Genomic DNA, 17,270 nt, shown 5'->3' on the forward strand with positions numbered 1-17,270 from the left:
GAGTGGTGGGGGCAGGCTGGGTCCGGGTGTTGTGGTTGCTCGTTATTTCGTTTGTTCGTGGATTTGCAACGCGCCGTTGTCTGTCAGTGTTGGAGGTCCTCCCCTCTTTGTCTCCAGTTGCTCAAGTTGAGCAGGGTTTGTGTTGTTCGTGGGGATGGGGGAAATTGGAGGTGTTTCAGGTGGCTGGATCTGGTATAGAAGAAGAGGCCTGGATGCAGGCCTCATTTTTCATGCTCTCAGCTCAGAAAAGGGACTGTCAATGCATCGAGTTCGACGAATTATTGAGTAGTTCTCCGCGAATAGTTGGATTTCAAGGGCACAATGGTCCGACGAGTTTGCATCCCTTGGTTCGTCTGATAAGCTGGCCGTTAATTCCCCATCTTCATCCCAGGAACCGGACCGTCCCATGGTTCAGGCCGAGCGACATTCTGCCTGGACACCTTGAAAGAGCAGTGAGGGTGAAACGGACCGAATAATATGGGAATAATCAGAGAGTTCTAAATTGTCTGATGAGATGAAAGCAGTAAAATAGGATCATCGAATTCATCGCTGACAGAAGAGAAAGAACAAGATTAATGTCCGAGGACAAAGGCCTCGGCGTGCGGTGAAGCTGTTCCTCCTGAGGCCATGACCGACTTTCCTCCGCCCTTCAAATTTCAGCAGCATCACAATGGGGGTGGCAATGCTCGCATCACCAGTATATATACTCGTGCCCGTCTGTTGAAGTCGTCAACCTTGGCTTGTCAAGTAAATCCGGAGATGAGGAATGGGTCTCTCCAACAAACACACACTACTGAGGAACTCGGCTGGAGCTAAGGTTAGTGAACTTTAGCGGTTCAGGAAGAGAGAATCCGTCAGTTCGCTGAATGGATCCTCACCTGCCAGGGACCCTTTCTTTCTCTTGTCACACTTGCTCTTTCGTTCTCTCGCTCTCTCCTCTCTCCTTTTCATCGCCTCTCTCTCCATTTCGATCCGACCATTCCCTCACATCCGTCCTCTTCTGTGCGTATCGCTCCCCCCTCCTCTCCTTCACCCGTTGGCTCACAGGATCCATGAACCGCGGCACCCTCTCTGTACCCCTGACCGTTTGGGGGCCGTGCATCATCTCTCAAGATTCTCAACTTTTCTTTCCTTTTTTCTTCCGATTTCTGAACCAAAGCAATTGCACTGAACACTCTTGAAAACGACTTTCTGACCATTGTCTATCCTCCAGGTAGCTCACCGACGACCTTATTCGAGCTCTGTTCGCTCGCCCTCCTATCTGGAAATAGGAGACTCGTCAATTTGGACAACATCGCAAACCGTGTCGCAGACCGCCAGCTCGCGATTTGCTGGTTCGTGTCAACCCAATCCATAACATTCTGGCATCAACAAACGCCGCGACGAACCTCGTTTGAACGGCTCATCCTCGCTCATGACTTCCCTCTTTTCCGTTCCTTGACCGATAAACGACCCACCCATTGAATCGATCTCCTTATCCGAGTCAGTTTGCGCATCGCCGTCATATAAAGGTCATGACGGCCTCGCCGCCAGCCTCGCCCACAGGGCCGCCTCCGCGACCATTCAGTGCCCTGATGCGGACCCCAAGGAGCAATAGCCGTATGAGCGTGAGCAGTAAACATGGGGGAAGCAGAGCATCGGACGAGGATGGGAAAACCGCGGTCAAAGTTGGTACGTCGTTCCCCTGTCAAAAACCTCCGCGGAATGTTCCTCCACGTGGAGATCCTTGGATTCTTGGATTCTTGGATTCTTCCCGCACGCAGCATTCCAATCCCGTACTGATCCCAATTGCAGCTGTCCGTGTCCGCCCTCCGCTCAAACCCACCGATCCTGGCTACGAATTGATTCCTCAACGTTTCCAGCGTTCTATGGCCCATGTTACCTCGCCCACAAGCTTAGCCGTCGATGTTCCCCAGGGTCGCAAATTATTTGTTTTCGATCGTGTATTTGCCGAGACTGTTGACCAAGAAGGTATCTGGGAGTATCTCAGCGATAGTGTCGGCTCATTCCTGCAGGGCTACAATGTATCCATCCTGGCTTACGGCCAGTCGGGCGCCGGTAAATCCTACACCATGGGAACATCGGGTCCCAACGAGCAGAGTGACTCTCAGGCAATGGGTTAGTCTAGAATCGAGTTTTTCGGTCAGACATCAGGTACTGATTGTCACAGGTATTATCCCACGCGCCGCCCAACTCCTGTTTGAGAAGCTGGAGGGTCCCAAACATAGTCGAAACAGTTCGACGGGCCTCCGTACACCCGCCCGATACTCAGTCAGCTCCACGTCTAGCTTTGGCAAGCCGAACATTGACAAGAACTGGCAACTGAAGGCGACTTATGTTGAGGTATGAGCAATCACAACGGACTCCGCAGGGTTGGAAAGTAAATTGATTTTCTTAGATTTACAATGAACAATTGAGGGATCTGCTTCTTCCCGATTCAGTGGCTACGGCCGACCGAAACGCCGTTACTATCCGCGAGGATACTAAAGGTCGCATCATCTTGACTGGTTTGCATCAAGTCAACATCAACTCTTTCGAGGATTTGATCGGCGCCCTGAATTTTGGTTCATCTATCCGACAGACGGATTCTACCGCAATTAACGCCAAGTCATCCCGATCGCACGCAGTGTTTAGTTTGAATCTTATTCAGAAAAAGTCCTCCAGCGGAGTAACTTCACCGAAGGATAAGCGCATGTCCGTTCCGGTAGAGATGCTGTCTGGTGCCGACCACTCCATAACTGTCGACAGTAAGCTTCACTTTGTCGACCTGGCTGGAAGTGAACGTTTGAAGAATACTGGGGCCTCCGGTGAGCGTGCCCGCGAGGGTATCTCAATCAACGCTGGTCTCGCCGCTCTGGGAAAGGTCATTTCACAGCTCTCCTCTCGCCAGGCTGGCTCCCACGTTTCCTACCGCGATTCAAAACTTACCCGACTACTTCAAGATTCGCTCGGGGGTAATGCGTACACATACATGATTGCCTGTGTCACCCCAGCCGAGTTCCATCTCAGCGAGACATTGAACACTGTCCAGTATGCGCAAAGAGCTAGAGCCATTCAAAGCAAGCCTCGTATCCAGCAGGTTGCAGATGAGAGCGATAAGCATGCGGTGATCGAACGGCTCAAAGCCGAAGTTGCCTTTCTGCGACAACAACTCCGCAACGCGGAGGATAATGAGCGGCGGGGTGCCGCTCCTCAGGAACGCCCTGAACGTCAAAATGAGCGGGAAATCGATCTCCAAAACCAGCTTCTTGATGTACAAGAGAGTTACAACGCTCTGAGTCAACGTCATGCCAAATTGATCTCTGAACTCGCTAGGGATTCCGAGCCATCCGGTGAGGGAGAGAATGGTGACATTGATTCCGCGGTGGGCAGCTCCGTTGAACGACTCAAGCGCTCACACTCATTCGCGGAGTCCGTTGAACAAGTCGTTCTCGAGTACGAAAAGACAATCCAGAGTCTCGAGTCTTCGCTCTCAAACACTCGGACCTCCTTATCCACGACGGAAAGTACACTACTTGAGCGCGAGACGAAGTGTGCTTACGTTGAAACTGTCAACACCCAACTCCAGACCCGCATCCAAAAGCTCTTGGATCGCGAGGCAAGCACAGAGACCTATCTCCATGAGCTTGAGTCTAAAATCGATGGCCAGTCATCTGGCGAAGAGAAACAGGCCGCCATCGTTTCCGAACTGCGCAAAGAGCTTAGTCGCGCTCGAGAGAGCGAGGCTAGCTGCGAAGACTATATATCCACGTTAGAGGAGCGACTTGCTGAGGCTGACCAAGATATGGAATTGATGCAGCGTGAGATCGACCGCTTGGAGCACGTTGTCGATCGTCAACGAAGCCTCGGCAAGCTAGACAACCTTCTGTACGAGCTGGACCATATCCAGCAGAACGGCACCAAGAAGGACGAAGAGACTCATGGTACTCATGGCCAGACCAAGCCCGATTACATTCTGCCATCGGGGGCCTACCAACCCCGAAACCGTGCGATGTCTCTTGACGTGTTGACCGAGGCTGTGGAGACCGCCATCCCCGAGTCTGACGAAGGCCTGGCCGATCCGATCCCTGAAGTGGATGAGGACAAGGCCGCCGAGGGCGAGTTGCCGTCGGAGCAGGGAGACTCCGATCTTAAGGTCTTGGAAAGCGCTACCAGCCGCCTTGAATCCCAAAAGAATAGCGAGCCGCCTTCGAGCCCCACCCAGATTCGGATCGTCTCCGACAAACTTGAAACCGTCAGTCAAGAACTCCTGGACCTGCGCATGCAACATGAGAATACCGTCAATGACTATGAGCTTCTCGAGGCCAAATACGAGGAAGCTCTGAGGTCTTTGGCGGAGCTCCAGCAGGATGCAGCGGATGAGGCCCGCCACCGCTCATCAAATATCCAGAATCTCATCTCTCCAGTCACTAATTCTCGCCCTGTTTCTTTTTTAGAGGATCCCAAGACCCCCGCGTCGAAACCTGGAACACAACACTCGTTCTCGCAATCACTCTCATCGGAATTATCCTTGGCCGGGGAGCCTGTGACTTCGCAAGACTCGTATAATGCCAGCTCAGATGCTACTCAAACGACTGTGGATCCCCAGGAAGCAGAAAACGAGCAGAACGGGCATGATGTGGAAAATATGCGCAAGCTTCTTTTGGATCATCAGGAAAATGTCAACGTGATGACACAGAAGTACGCGGAGCTGCAGGCGGAACATGAGGATACGCTGAGCTTGATCGAGTCGCTCAAGGCCGAATTGGAAAGGTCTAGATCTACCTCGCCGCCGACGACGCCTGGCTTCAAGAGTGTGATTCGCAGGAAGACGAGTCAAAGCCTCATTTCAAACGTTGACCGGGGTCATCGTTCGATCAACGGCTTGCGCACGATCGCCGCAGAGGAGTTCGCGTCGCGCCCTGACACCATGCAAAACTTTGAGCTTCACCTCGATGCTGCCATGCATGAGCTCCTTGTTCGCATGGAACGTATCCAGCAACTGGAGGGTGAGAACCAGAGCGTCAAGAAAGAGATGGAGATGAAGTCCACGATCATTTCTGGTCTCACCCGTGAAAGATCTAGTTTGCAAGGAGCTTCTCCTGTTGACAGGGGCCTTGTGACTCAGTTGCGCGACCAGGTTGTCCAGCAGGAGAAGACCCTCAACCGGTTGAGAGAAGAGCATGAGATGCGAGAGAAGGTCCTACTTGAGGAGATCGAGGACCTGAAAGCTCTCCTCACGACCCAGGAGGAAGCTGCCAAGGCTCAGGATTCCCACGTCGAAGAACAAGAGCAGAGGCTCAATCACCTGGAGACTGAACTGACGGAATGGAAGGGCAAGCATCAAAGGGTTGTCGACTCGTTGCAGTCCTCCGAAAGGCAGCTGAAGTCTACTCTGGAGGAACTAAATAGCGCCCTCGCCGCCATCGATTCCATGCGCTCTGAAAGCAACGCTACGGTTAACGATTCTGCGGATAAGGAAGCAGCGGCTAAAGATTTCGAGAGCGAAAGAGCTCAGCAGAATCAAGTCGTCGAGGAGCTGAGGCGCAAGATCGAGGAGCACGAATCTACCACTGCAACCCATTTGGAGAAGATTGCTTCTCTTGAGAAATTGCAAGAAACTCAGAAGCAGGCGGCGGACCAAGCGACGACATCGAACGAGGTTGAAGTGCACAAAGCTCGGATCACTGAGCTTGAGCAGGAGATCGACAGCCAGAAGGCTCTCGTGGACTCTCACAGGAAGGAATTGGAGTCTTTGCAGGAGAGGCACAAACAGGAGCTTGGCGAACTGGAGGCTCGGGCAACGACTGCAGCTCAGGCTGAGCATGAACTGCGCCTCGCAGAGCAGAATACCCGCCATGAGGAAGCTATGAAGACTCTGCGGACAGAGATCTCGGAGTCGCGCGAAGAATTGGTGAAGCTGCTGAAGATGGTTTCTGGCCTGATCAAGTCAGATGTCACAGCAGACAACCTGGCAGACCAGATCCAAGATATCCTGATGCAGAAGCAGCATTTCTCTGATAAGTACGCTGAGCTGATGGACACGAACGAAGATCTTCGCAAGCAGATTGAAGCTAGACAGGGCGATGAGACTCGCGTGGACGAGCTCAGCAAGGCCGTTACCGAGAAGGAGGGCAAAGTCAATGAGCTTGCCCTCCTTGTCGCCACCCTAGAGGACACTCTACTGCAAAGGGATGAGATGATCAAGAAGAAGGAGACGCTCGTCGCTGAGGCTGTGGCTGAAAAGCAGAAGAGCGCGCGTCTTGTGGAAGAGCTCGAAGACCAAATTACCAACAGCTTCGATCAACACAACAACCGCCTCTCTGTCATCCAGCAAGAACGCGACCAAGCATTAGTAGACGCCAGGGCCAAGATTGCCACGTATGAAAGGGATATTGAGAACTACCGCGTGCGCATTGAGCAGCTCGAGGTAAGTGACCCTTGTAGAACATATCCCAGAGCACACCTAACCACGTCCAGCTTCAACTTAAGAACCAAGACGGCTCTCACGACCGCAGTAGCTCTCTTACCTCCAACCTCCGCAAGAGCTCATCGGCCGCCTCTCTTCCGTCCCCCCCGCCCGCTATTCCCCTTCCTCCTCTTCCTAACATCGCATCTGCCACCAACGGCACATCTTCTCCTCCAGGCTCGCGACACACTAGCAAAGAGTTGGTTGGCAGCCAGATTGTCGAAGAACAGGAGGCTCGCATCCGCACTATTGAAAAGCACCTGAACGCTGAGAAACAGCTCACTGCCACCCTGGAAGTAGCTCTCGGCGATCTAGAAGCGCAGAGCAACAAGGTCAAGTCTGACTGTGATGCTTGGAAGAAGAAAGCTTGGCAACTGGAGGAGGAGCTGGCCACGATACGCAAGGAGCGCAACTCCCAACGCCTCTCCCTCCAGGCGGTCGAGGAGGAGAGGAGCGCCCGTCGCGAAGCCGAGGCCGCTCGAGCGCAGCTAGAGGAGCGCATGGCCGCCCTCAACAAAAAGAAAAAGAAGAGCACACTCAATTGCTTCTAGACGCACTCCATTCCCCATCGTATTCTTCCCTCCCTCCTTTTCTTTTACCCATGTTGACATGCGATTCCAAGTCACTGCATCATGAACTAAACGTTGATTCCCCTGTATTCCTGATACCTTTTCCTTTTTCTGATCTCACTTTTTATGGTTAACTTGTGACGTTGCTTGTATCCCTAACTGATCTGACCTTTATGCGCACCCATCACATTCGCCTTCGATTCTGCAACCCTCGTTTATGACTTCTTCTCACGACCCTCTTTATTAGATTCGGGTGATTTGCTAAAATCATGCTGATGTTCTTGCCTGTACATTTTGTGAAACTTGACCTTCAGAGTACCTAACCTCCTAGCCCTGAATCTGTTTTATCCACAGCCAATTTTGATATGTCACTGGCCAGACTTGCCTTCGCTACGATAGCGCATATACCTTTCTATTGTGCCTTCCGTATATAAACCATGTGCAAAGTAGGATGTTGAGAAATCGCCTTAGCCTTCTATTAATTCTTTTCCTCAATATCCGTTTTGAGGGCTGCTTGGGGTCCTGGAGATCGCTGACTAATCACATGACGTCGTTCAAGCCGCGTGTCTCCAAGTTTCGGGAGCAACAAACAATCTAGAGCTCAGCGCAGCTCAGCTCAAACCCGTCAATTGACCCTCAAATCCTGCAGGTCCTAGCTCGCCATGCCTCCCCGCGCCCCCAAACCCGCAAACATCACAATAATCCACCCAGACCTCGGAATCGGGGGCGCCGAGCGCCTTATCATCGACGTCGCGCTAGCCCTGCAGAAGAACGGACACAGGGTCACGATTTACACCTCGCACCGGGACCCGTCGCACTGCTTCGAGGAGGCGAGGGATGGGACGCTGGATGTAAGGGTTCGCGGGGATAGGTTTTTCCCTGTGCATGTCGCCGGGAGGTTCCATGTTTTGTTTGCGGTTTTGAGGCAGGTGCATTTGACGTGGTCTCTGTTGCAGGAGTTGGCGGGGCACAGAAATGGGGGGAAGGAGGAGGAGGGGGAGGAGGTGTTTATTGTGGATCAGGTTCCGGCTTGTGTGCCATTCTTGAAGGTTTTTGGGCCCCGATGTGCGCGGAGAGGGGAAGGGAGGCAGAGGATTCTCTTCTACTGCCATTTCCCGGATCAGCTGCTTGCGAGGCGGGATGAGGGGTCCGGGGTACTGACGGCGTTGAAGGGAGTATACCGGTATCCGTTTGATTGGTTTGAGGGGTGGGCGATGAGTGCGTCGGATCGGGTTGTTGCGAATTCGAGGTTTACGAGGGGCGTTGTGAAGGAGACATTTGGGGGGGAGAAGTTGGGAGATGTCAGGATTGTCTATCCGTGTGTTGATACGGCTCAGAAGAAGGACGTGGAGGGTGAAGGAAAGTTATGGGGTGGGAAAAAGATATTGCTGAGTGTGAATCGGTTTGAGAGGAAGAAGGATCTTGCGCTTGCGATTCGGGCGTATCATGGGCTTGGGAAGGAGAAGAGACGAGGGACGAGGTTGGTTATTGCTGGTATGTCCACCCCTTTATGTTGTCTGGAATTTGGCGTTGACGTAGTAGGTGGCTACGACAACCGCGTCCAGGAGAACGTGCAGTACCACAAAGAACTAGAAGGTCTCGCAGCAAGTTTGGATCTCCAGTACAGCACATCGAAAACAGTCCCTTCCGCACTTGCAGTTCCCGACTCGATAGACGTCCTCTTCCTCCCATCTGTGCCCAGTGCCTTCCGCGATACACTCCTCTCTCAAGCGTCTCTCCTCCTCTACACCCCCATCAACGAGCACTTTGGCATCGTTCCCATCGAAGCCATGCGTGCAGGTGTACCGGTCCTTGCGTCGAACACAGGTGGTCCACTGGAGACAATCGTTGAAGGCGAAACCGGCTGGCTCCGTGATGCCAAAGATGACGCTCAATGGACGGCCGTGATGGACAAGGTGCTCTTCCAAATGGATGAGAGGGAGCTAGCGCGGATGTCAGAGCTGGCTCGGACGCGGGTCGAACGCGAGTTCTCGCTAAGGGCCATGGGCGAGAAACTGGAGGGGGAGATAGATGATATGTTGAGGAGTGGGAGGCGGCCATTCAGCGGGTTTCAGCAGGCCCTCGGAATCCTAGGTCTACTTTCACTCTTGCTCTCGGTGGCAATCGGCCTGGTTCTCAGACAGCTCATGATTGCATAATACACTCTCTGGGTGCCACATGTTGCTCACGGTGTATAGATCCGAGAAACTCAAAACAGCAGGAACTACCCACGGCCAGGGTTGAAGTCGGAGGAAACATCCTCGACAGCAGGCGCGTCGCTCTTCGTCTCCTGCTTTTATTCTTCTTCTCGGTCCTCGCACTGCGTGGCCAAACATTTTGCACATCTTACCTGAACTATATACCCATTATTACCTGATATTCGTTCCTTCTTCGCTATCCGTATCTATGGCAACTCGGTCAATGGCAGCCCACCAGTTGTCCACGCAACACCCTGGACCCCAGGGTAGGCAAAGCTCTACCTGCGCGGAGGTAACAGCCGAAGGCAACGGTTCACAAAGGCCTTCCGATACTGCGACGGCAGCCCCGCGTGAAGGTTCTGACACTGAGATGGATACTCCACCCGAGTCCTCGCAAAGCCCTCCCGCTGTTGAGATGAACATTGAAGGCGACATCGCTACTGGTGATGGAAATATGCCGCCTTATGATACTGCAATCTATATCTTTGATACTACCTTCTTCTTCCACTTCTGCAAGATAAAGGATCGGGTCAGCTGTCTGCAAAATGGCATCGAACCGAACCCGCACCCCGATAAGCCTGGGATACGCTACAGATTCTTTGGGGAGATGGAGCACAACAGTGAAGGCGCATTGCAATTTACTCTTCATCAAAGAGATATAGTAGGTGGTCCCCGATCGTTCTATGGCGGTTTCGTCTAACTTTAGATCTCGTTAGACAAGCCCACAACGCAATTTCTGCTGCAACATATGTGATAGAACATTTGTCCTCCTGCCGTTTCACAGCTGGAGAGACGCCGTATATGAGCAGCCCCAAAAGTTCGTAACGATGAAGGCAGTGCGAGCTGTGTGTGATGTTGCCGACGGATTCGGTCGTACCCGCTGGCTGGGCGAGTATCTCGATTCAGTCCTGAGACGCGAGGACAATCAACACCTCCGGCACGATTTGGACGTCCGTGTCTCAGAAAATCTGGCGATGGCGGATCGGCTGGGGATGAGATCGCTACGCCGCGATCAGTTGCTCTGCCTTAGCGGCAACTTCGAGGCAATAAGCATTCCACACCGAAGATTTCTACGCCGGACACTCAGTCATCGAGACTTCGAACTCGTGCAACATCTCCACCGCTTCGGTCGGTATCGGATGGCTAGTCTACGGAATATTGCTCTAGTTTTTTATCAGAACTTTCGAGCGGAAGCGAAGCTTCGGCCCGCCCTCGGGTTGTCGGGGCACGAATGTGTCCAGAATCTGCTTTCTCTTCTCATACGACCCTACCGATGCAGGGCAGTACCTCCGCACGTCATCAGCGAAACAGACTGGCTTTGGAAGGTGCGAGAAGCGTTGATCGCTGTTGGGACAAAGATGCTGCCGCCGTTGCGAAACCAGAGCCTCCAGCGTCAACACGCGTGGGTTCTTAGGAAATTTTCTGCCTACTACGGAACCGGATTGCAGCTCTTCCCTCATTACAACCCTCCTTTTCTTACACGTGGTGTGCTGAGAGACGATCTTGAGTTAGATTATAGCTAGTTTCGAGTATTAAAGGCGTTAGTAGGGTGGAAATCCGTGCGGATGAACTTGATAAGGCACACGGCGCTTAACCTCTGGCTCTTGTCCAACCTCAGATGGAACCTCCCATGCACAGCGACTGCGCCGCAGAAGGTCGGGGAAAATACCAGCCTCTGAAGAAGCTCAACACGAGCCAACGGCGGCTATCAGGCGCATCTCAATGGCCTGTTCCTGGCCCTGAAACAATCTCAATTCAGCCTCCATCAGTATAATTCTGCCCTGTCCCTCGCGCGCTTATTTTGATTTTTCCCACCCTCTTCCCTTTTCTCACGGATTCGAGAAGGCGAGGCTTGCTGTTCTGTTCAGCACAGCAGACCAAACCAGACATGCCAGGAGATGCTGCTATCCATCTCCGCCTCTCCCATCTGGATCCTCCTCCTCTTCCTTACGAGCTTTCCCAGATGCGTAATTGCAATCGCAAACCCTAGCACAAAATCGGGAGCGAGGCTAGACCGCGACGAGAATTACTTCACAAGTCCGCCGTCGTCAGACTCAGGCTCGAGTTCAGACCCGAGTTCGAACCCCGTGTATGAAGTAGGCGATATCCTCGAGATCTCTTGGGTGACGACGTTGGATATATTCAATGTCACCATCTGGCAGCATCGAGGGAGCGAGGAGGGGAGCGTGAGTGGTGGCACCATATTCTGTACGTCCTCCACCATCAAAGTGTGAGATAAAAACTAACAGGAATCGGAATATAGCGAAAGCACACTCGTCCGACTCAATCTCGAATATAACCTGGGCCGTGCAAACCTACGCACTCGATCTTTCAACATCCCCGGCCTTCTTCCTCTCCATAGACGCCGACACAGTCTCAACAAATCCAGACTTCGAAAATTGGAACAACAACGGCTTCACTTCAATTCTATTCAACATCTCTTCCTCTTCTTCCTCAACACAATCCCAATCACCCACAGAAACAGAATCACAACCCAATCCCGAAATCACAGGGACAACCCTAACCTCAACGGGGAAAATCGCCCTCGGACTCGGCGTCGGCATCGGCGCGCCCCTAATCTCCCTTCTCGCGATACTCGCTTACCTGCAGTACCGGAGTGCGAGGCGCGGATATGCCGGTTCCTCCCAGCATCACCATCAGAATACTCACTTACACCCGCATTCTCATGGGCAGTCACATCATCCCTCGGCAATGACAATGCCAATCGCAACGCAGTATCCATCTCTCTCCCCCTCCCCGGCAATAGAAGGTGTCCAGGTCCCGCTGTACCGGAGCCGAGCGCCGTCAGAGCTTCCGCAGAAGCTGGGCCCGCCGGTTATTTTGCCGCCGTGGGAGGTTCATGCTACCCCTGCCTCTGGCCCTACTCCCGATCCTCCTGCTGGCCCTATCTCTGCACCTGCCCCTGCGCCCGTTTCCACTGTGTCAAGAAGTACTACGGTTTTAGATACAGGATCGAGAAGAGGACGAGACAGGAGAGAGGGGGCGAGATCCGTAACGGTGCGGTCTTCGAGGGGGTTAGGGATTCCGGAGTTACCGGGGGAGAATTATATATAATCCTCCTCATAACACAACGGAGAAACATTTGGGTCTATTGTATATACTTATAGAATCCATGACATGACCCCTTTCAGGGGATGGAGAGTATATAAAGCCGATCAAAAATATCCAAAGTTTACAACTCCTGCGTCCCCGCCACAGAAAGCGGGCCATTCTTGACCATGATTGTGAGAACCTCATATAGGACGTCCGCGGCAGCCCTACGCATCATATTACATTAGCACACAGCCAATTGAAATCCCTTGAAGCTGCTATGGAAAAACCGGAAGAGGGGGGGCGCATACATCGTGGTTAGCTCGGCATTCGTATCATAGGCGGGTGCAACCTCGACGATATCCGCGCCGATGAGGTTCAGCCCGTCGAGGCCGCGGATGATGGTGCGGAGTTCGCGGGTCGACCAGCCGCCTGTTTCGGGGGTGCCGGTTGCGGGGGCGACTGCAGGGTAGCATTAGCATTAGCGTTAGCATCAGCCGTGGGGGAGAGGTCGATACGCACAGGCTGGGTCGATGGTGTCGATGTCGATGGAGAGGTAGATGGGGTTGTCGGTGCCGACTCGCTCGCGGATCTTCTTGATTATGCCGTCGGTTCCTTGTTCTCACTTAGTATGCATTCCAGGATTACGCAGATATTTTAAGGGAAGGGGACGAACCGATTGTGTCGATTTCTCTCGCCTCGACGATCTCGAACCCAACGTATCCATCATTCTCATAGTCCGAGGGCCCCGAGAGCGTCGTCCGAATCCCAGCGTGGATATTCGTGTCGTTCCTCAGGAGACCCTCCATGGCGGCATGGTAGAAGTACGTCCCGTGGTTGATGGAGGCAACCTCACTCGGCGAGCCGCCGAAGACCTTGGGCTTCCATGTGTCCAGGTGGCTGTCGAAGTGGATGACGGTGACGGGGCCGTAGGCCTTGTTGATGCTGCGCAGTAAGGGCAGGGTGATTGTGTGGTCTCCTCCGAGGGTGATGATCCGGGGGAGGGTCTTGCCGGCGCGCGAGAGGCCGTACTCGTGGGCGTCGGTGAAGGGCTTGCGCATGAGGAGGCTGTTGTGGCCGTCCTCGATTTGCTGGATGGCCCAGGTGTTGTCGTATCTACTTCATCAGCACAGTACTCTTTTGCTCATTGCATGCCGTACCGGTAGTGAAAAGATGAGGCAGAGGAGACTTACGAAGTGACAGGGATATCACCACAATCCAACACCCTCAACTCACTATTGAACGGGTTCGCCTCTAGTGGTACATTGTACCCACCGCTGAACCCCAATTTGCGTGAGCCTTCATCCGTCTGTAAGCACAGTCCCGAAGAAAACACAAAACATACTAGAGATTGAGGCGGCGAGAACCTTGCCTGATGCCACTGGGCCCAAATCTCGCACCGGGACGGTACGACGTGCCCGTGTCAAAGGGCGCGCCGATGAAGGCGATGTCGAATTTCTCGTCCTCGCTGGCGAGGCAGGGGAAGTAGGGGAGGCGGCCGAAGGTTGAGATGCCGGAGAAGACGGAGTCGGCTTGGGTGCCGCCATCGCCGGGGAGGGTGTTGTACCAGAGCTTCTGGAGGGGGCCCGTGAGGGGGGTCTGGTGGCTGCCGTGGGCAGAGGCCACTGCTGAGAGGGCGAGGAGAGTTGCAGTTGAGAGGAGCATGTTGGTGAAGAGGTGGATGGAGAGGGGAGGGTGGAACGTGGAACAGCTGGAGCAAGGCGAGGGATTCCGTTCTTATGTCTGCCACGTCCTTCGTCCTTCTCTCTTCACAACTCCCGTTCCATCAACTTGGGCCTTCCACTGCAGTGGTTCAGACCTTTAGGTAACGCAATGGATATCCTTGACCTCTTTCAATGATTCTGGTCTGGTTCTGACCACAGCTAACGTCCGATCGAGACAAAATTCCTCTCCTCCGGCCTTCCTCATCGAGTCGATATCCTGAGTTGACGCACTCTGCACGATAAGCGCGACGGTCTCCATTTGCAGAATACTTCGTGTAACGGCTCATTATTCTCATCCCAATGCCCGAATAAGAGCAATGGCGGGAGGACCAGACCTGCGTGGACCAGTGGACCAGTCCGTTGAACTGATATTCTCCGACAGAATCCATCCCGAAGCTGCAGATAGCAGACATCCAATAATGCGCCGCGACGTTGAGGAGTCCATCGACGTATCCCGTCTGAAAAAGGAAGGCCGGACGAGAAGGACAAGCCTCGAAACTATCCCCGGTGCCGAGATTCTGGGCCCAGACTAGTGCGGGCCAACAGCGATCAGGCTTCTTATCGTGCAAATGACATGAATGGATCGTTCTTATCTCGACGACATCTCGACTTTCAAGTCTGGAGGCATTGTTCGCTCCCATCCCCACACACTCGCTGTCCTCGGAGAAATCCTGGCCTATGGGCCACTGTCGCCGATAACGGCTTCTGGGGATGAGGCCTCTCCATCTGCTTTCCCCGTCGAGGGGCAATTGAGCGAGAATCCAGGCTCATCAGAGAATTGAGTTCGATATCTGTCGTGGCGCCATTCAGACCCTCCCTGCCTCCATCTGAGAGCCCGAAAAATAGCATCGCGGGGTCTATCAGTGGCCGGACCGGGGCTTGCGTACATTTCTGCAGATGGATGTGGTGGGGCAACTTTATGCCCCTTTGTCGTACAACCGGATCATCAACCGCATTTGCTGTCGCTATGGCGTTTAGGGTTTTGGATGAGCGTTTACAAGGACTTGGAGTTCGTTGAGGTACGCGAAGGAAAGGAATTGGGAGACCTTTAAGAATGCCCTTTTATGACTTTCCCACACTCTATACGAAGCAGCCAGCAAATATATCGTAGCTTCTCTAACATGGCGATGTCCATGTGGCACCGGGCTCATGAACATCCATGCGCAGGAAAGCCTTCTCGACCTCCTTCTCCCAGTTGCTGAGAGCCACAATCACCCACTCCAGCGCCCCAACCAAGTAGAGCGCAATGCACTGTCCCACCCACAAGCCCTTCAATCCCCAGCCATGGAAGGCCAGCCAAATCCCCAGCGGCAACGCACCCCCATAGTAGCTCACCAGATTCACCAACGCACCAACATGCTGCCGCCCCATGCCCCTCAAACTCCCCCCGCAGCTCCCATTCAACCCATCCGCAATCTGGAACAGCGCCACAAACGGCAACACCTCCGCCGTCAACCGCACAACCCGCTCATCGGAATTGAAGATCCGCGCAAAATCGTCCCGCGTCCCCATCAGCACCGCAAGCACCACCCCTCCCAGAACCATACTCAGCCACGCCGCCGTATTGGCCGCGCGCGCCGCCCCCCGTGCATCCCGCGCCCCGAGCAAGTTGCCCACCCGCGCCGACGTGGCAACCCCAACCCCAAAGGGGATCGTGTTCAGCACCTGATCGGCGGTCATGATGACGCTCTGCGCGGCGAGCGGGATAGTCCCCAGGCGCCCCGCGGCGAGGGCGACAATTTCAAAGGCCCACCATTCCGTGCCGACGTGGATGACGCCGAGAATGGCGAGGCGCGCGAACGTGCCCAGGTTCTGGAAGGCCTCGCGCGACCACCCGCCCCAGCAGTCTGAGCCGGCGATGAAGCGGGCGTACAGAACGAGCAGGGCGAAGGAGGTCCAGTATGCGATGCCGAGGGCCAAGGGGGCGCCGAGTAGGCCCATGTCAAGCGTGTAGCAGAAAAGGTAGTTCAGGATGGCATTCAGCGGGGAGGTAATCAGCAGGACGTACGTGCCTGGGCGCATGATGCCTACAAACTACATCGTCAGTATACATCTCGACAAGACGAGAGACGAGAGACGAGAGGGAGGGCGGAGTGAACGGACCCTGCGCCTGGAGATACTTCTTCATCAGCTCGAAATAGATATACCCCAGCCCGCCGGGAATAAGACAGGTCAAGAACCGCGCACTATCCGCCGAAAGCTGAGCGTCCTGACCGAGGAAGAGAAACACGGGCTCCGCACATGCCCAGAGAACAGCAACAGGGAGGTAAAACAGGCCAAGCACAAAAAACCCTCTTTGCAGGAGGATCCCAAGGTCGTGTTTATCCGCGCTGCCTGTGAAAGACGAGGAGGCGAGCGTATCGACCGCGGTCGTCCCACCGAGCGCAATCATCCACGCCGTGATCATGGCGAACATGAGCGAGAAGGCGCTTGTCGCCAGGTGCGCCGGGGATATACGTCCGACGATCAGGACGGAGATGGTCTGGAGGCTGTTTTGGAGCGTGTAGGCGAGGATGACGGGGACGGAGCCCTTGAGGAGGAGCCAGAATTCGGCGAGGACGGCTTTCTTGTTGTCCACTCTGCCATCTTGCTCTTCGAGGAAATCCGGAGGGTCATCGGTGTCCGTTGGCCTGGGGAGGAGAGAGGTATACTCGTTTGGGCTGCGGGCAGAGTCAAACGACATATTGACAGTTGACTACAACGAAACGAAGAAGAGAAGAGAGAGACATTATTTAGCAGGATATACTCCGACGCAGAGGGTCCTCAATTCTCATCCTCTTGCCTAACAACTCGCATGCATACACTTGTGCCCTATCGCCAACTGTCTCCGTTTTCAGTGCAGATATGCCTGAACTGATCCATGGGTGCACTAGCGCAGACCCAGAAGATGCAGGAGTCTGGCGCACAGCTCACACCGTCCCCACATTCAACAACAAGAAGATCCACAGCGAGATTCATTGGAAAGAAGAACTGCTTATCAGTTCTCAATCTATTGACCAAAAGCGGACTAGCCCGTCCCGGCCCCAAGGAGATGTTCACGATCGAAGTATGAGGATGAGGACGATGGTCGGAATGAATTTCAGAGGATCGGGCGGGAACGGAGTCGGAAGTCATCGATGTCGGTATTGATATCGGTTCAGTCGTCGATTAGGAGCATTATCATTTCGTGAATAATGGCAATTGAGATTATTAGTGTTGTGAGGAGGAGCTTTGCCGTGGAGGCTTTGAGGAGGGAGAGGAGGAGGACGAGGATTTGGGGGGGCATCGTAGAGGGCTGGAT

General features: G+C 53.9%; 5 protein-coding genes across 5 annotated transcripts; 3 read left to right on the plus strand and 2 right to left on the minus strand.

The window, feature by feature from the left end:
* The first annotated feature begins 7,481 nt into the window (after positions 1–7,481).
* On the plus strand, positions 7,482–9,300 carry BJX67DRAFT_189196 (GDP-Man:Man(1)GlcNAc(2)-PP-dolichol alpha-1,3-mannosyltransferase). The gene is made up of 2 exons (XM_071025302.1): positions 7,482–8,511; positions 8,560–9,300. The coding sequence occupies exons 1-2, from the start codon at positions 7,680–7,682 to the stop codon at positions 9,174–9,176; spliced, it is 1,449 nt and encodes a 482-aa protein (XP_070884134.1). The 5' UTR covers positions 7,482–7,679; the 3' UTR covers positions 9,177–9,300.
* Positions 9,301–10,926, plus strand: BJX67DRAFT_189197 (uncharacterized protein). Its single transcript, XM_071025303.1, has 2 exons — positions 9,301–9,876; positions 9,932–10,926. The coding sequence occupies exons 1-2, from the start codon at positions 9,424–9,426 to the stop codon at positions 10,736–10,738; spliced, it is 1,260 nt and encodes a 419-aa protein (XP_070884135.1). The 5' UTR covers positions 9,301–9,423; the 3' UTR covers positions 10,739–10,926.
* Positions 10,927–11,113: 187 nt separating this feature from the next.
* Positions 11,114–12,290, plus strand: BJX67DRAFT_383150 (uncharacterized protein; the record flags this gene model as incomplete). Its single annotated transcript, XM_071033394.1, has 2 exons — positions 11,114–11,423; positions 11,479–12,290. 2 exons carry the CDS (start codon positions 11,114–11,116, stop codon positions 12,288–12,290), a joined length of 1,122 nt encoding a protein of 373 aa, XP_070884136.1.
* Positions 12,291–12,375: 85 nt separating this feature from the next.
* On the minus strand, positions 12,376–14,061 carry BJX67DRAFT_189221 (agmatinase). Its single transcript, XM_071025304.1, has 6 exons — positions 13,634–14,061; positions 13,460–13,565; positions 12,943–13,382; positions 12,789–12,881; positions 12,578–12,728; positions 12,376–12,493 (listed from the first exon to the last, which is right to left on the minus strand). Exons 1-6 carry the CDS (start codon positions 13,929–13,931, stop codon positions 12,409–12,411), a joined length of 1,173 nt encoding a protein of 390 aa, XP_070884137.1. The 5' UTR covers positions 13,932–14,061; the 3' UTR covers positions 12,376–12,408.
* Positions 14,062–14,989: 928 nt separating this feature from the next.
* Positions 14,990–16,673, minus strand: BJX67DRAFT_389554 (MATE family efflux transporter; the record flags this gene model as incomplete). The annotated part of the gene is made up of 2 exons (XM_071034521.1): positions 14,990–16,017; positions 16,094–16,673. The coding sequence occupies 2 exons, from the start codon at positions 16,671–16,673 to the stop codon at positions 15,107–15,109; spliced, it is 1,491 nt and encodes a 496-aa protein (XP_070884138.1). The 3' UTR covers positions 14,990–15,106.
* Between the last annotated feature and the right edge of the window lie 597 nt (positions 16,674–17,270).

The sequence above is a fragment of the Aspergillus lucknowensis genome (assembly GCF_044049455.1).
Source record: "Aspergillus lucknowensis strain CBS 449.75 chromosome Unknown BJX67scaffold_34, whole genome shotgun sequence".
In the NCBI taxonomy this organism is placed as follows: Eukaryota; Fungi; Ascomycota; class Eurotiomycetes; order Eurotiales; family Aspergillaceae; genus Aspergillus; species Aspergillus lucknowensis.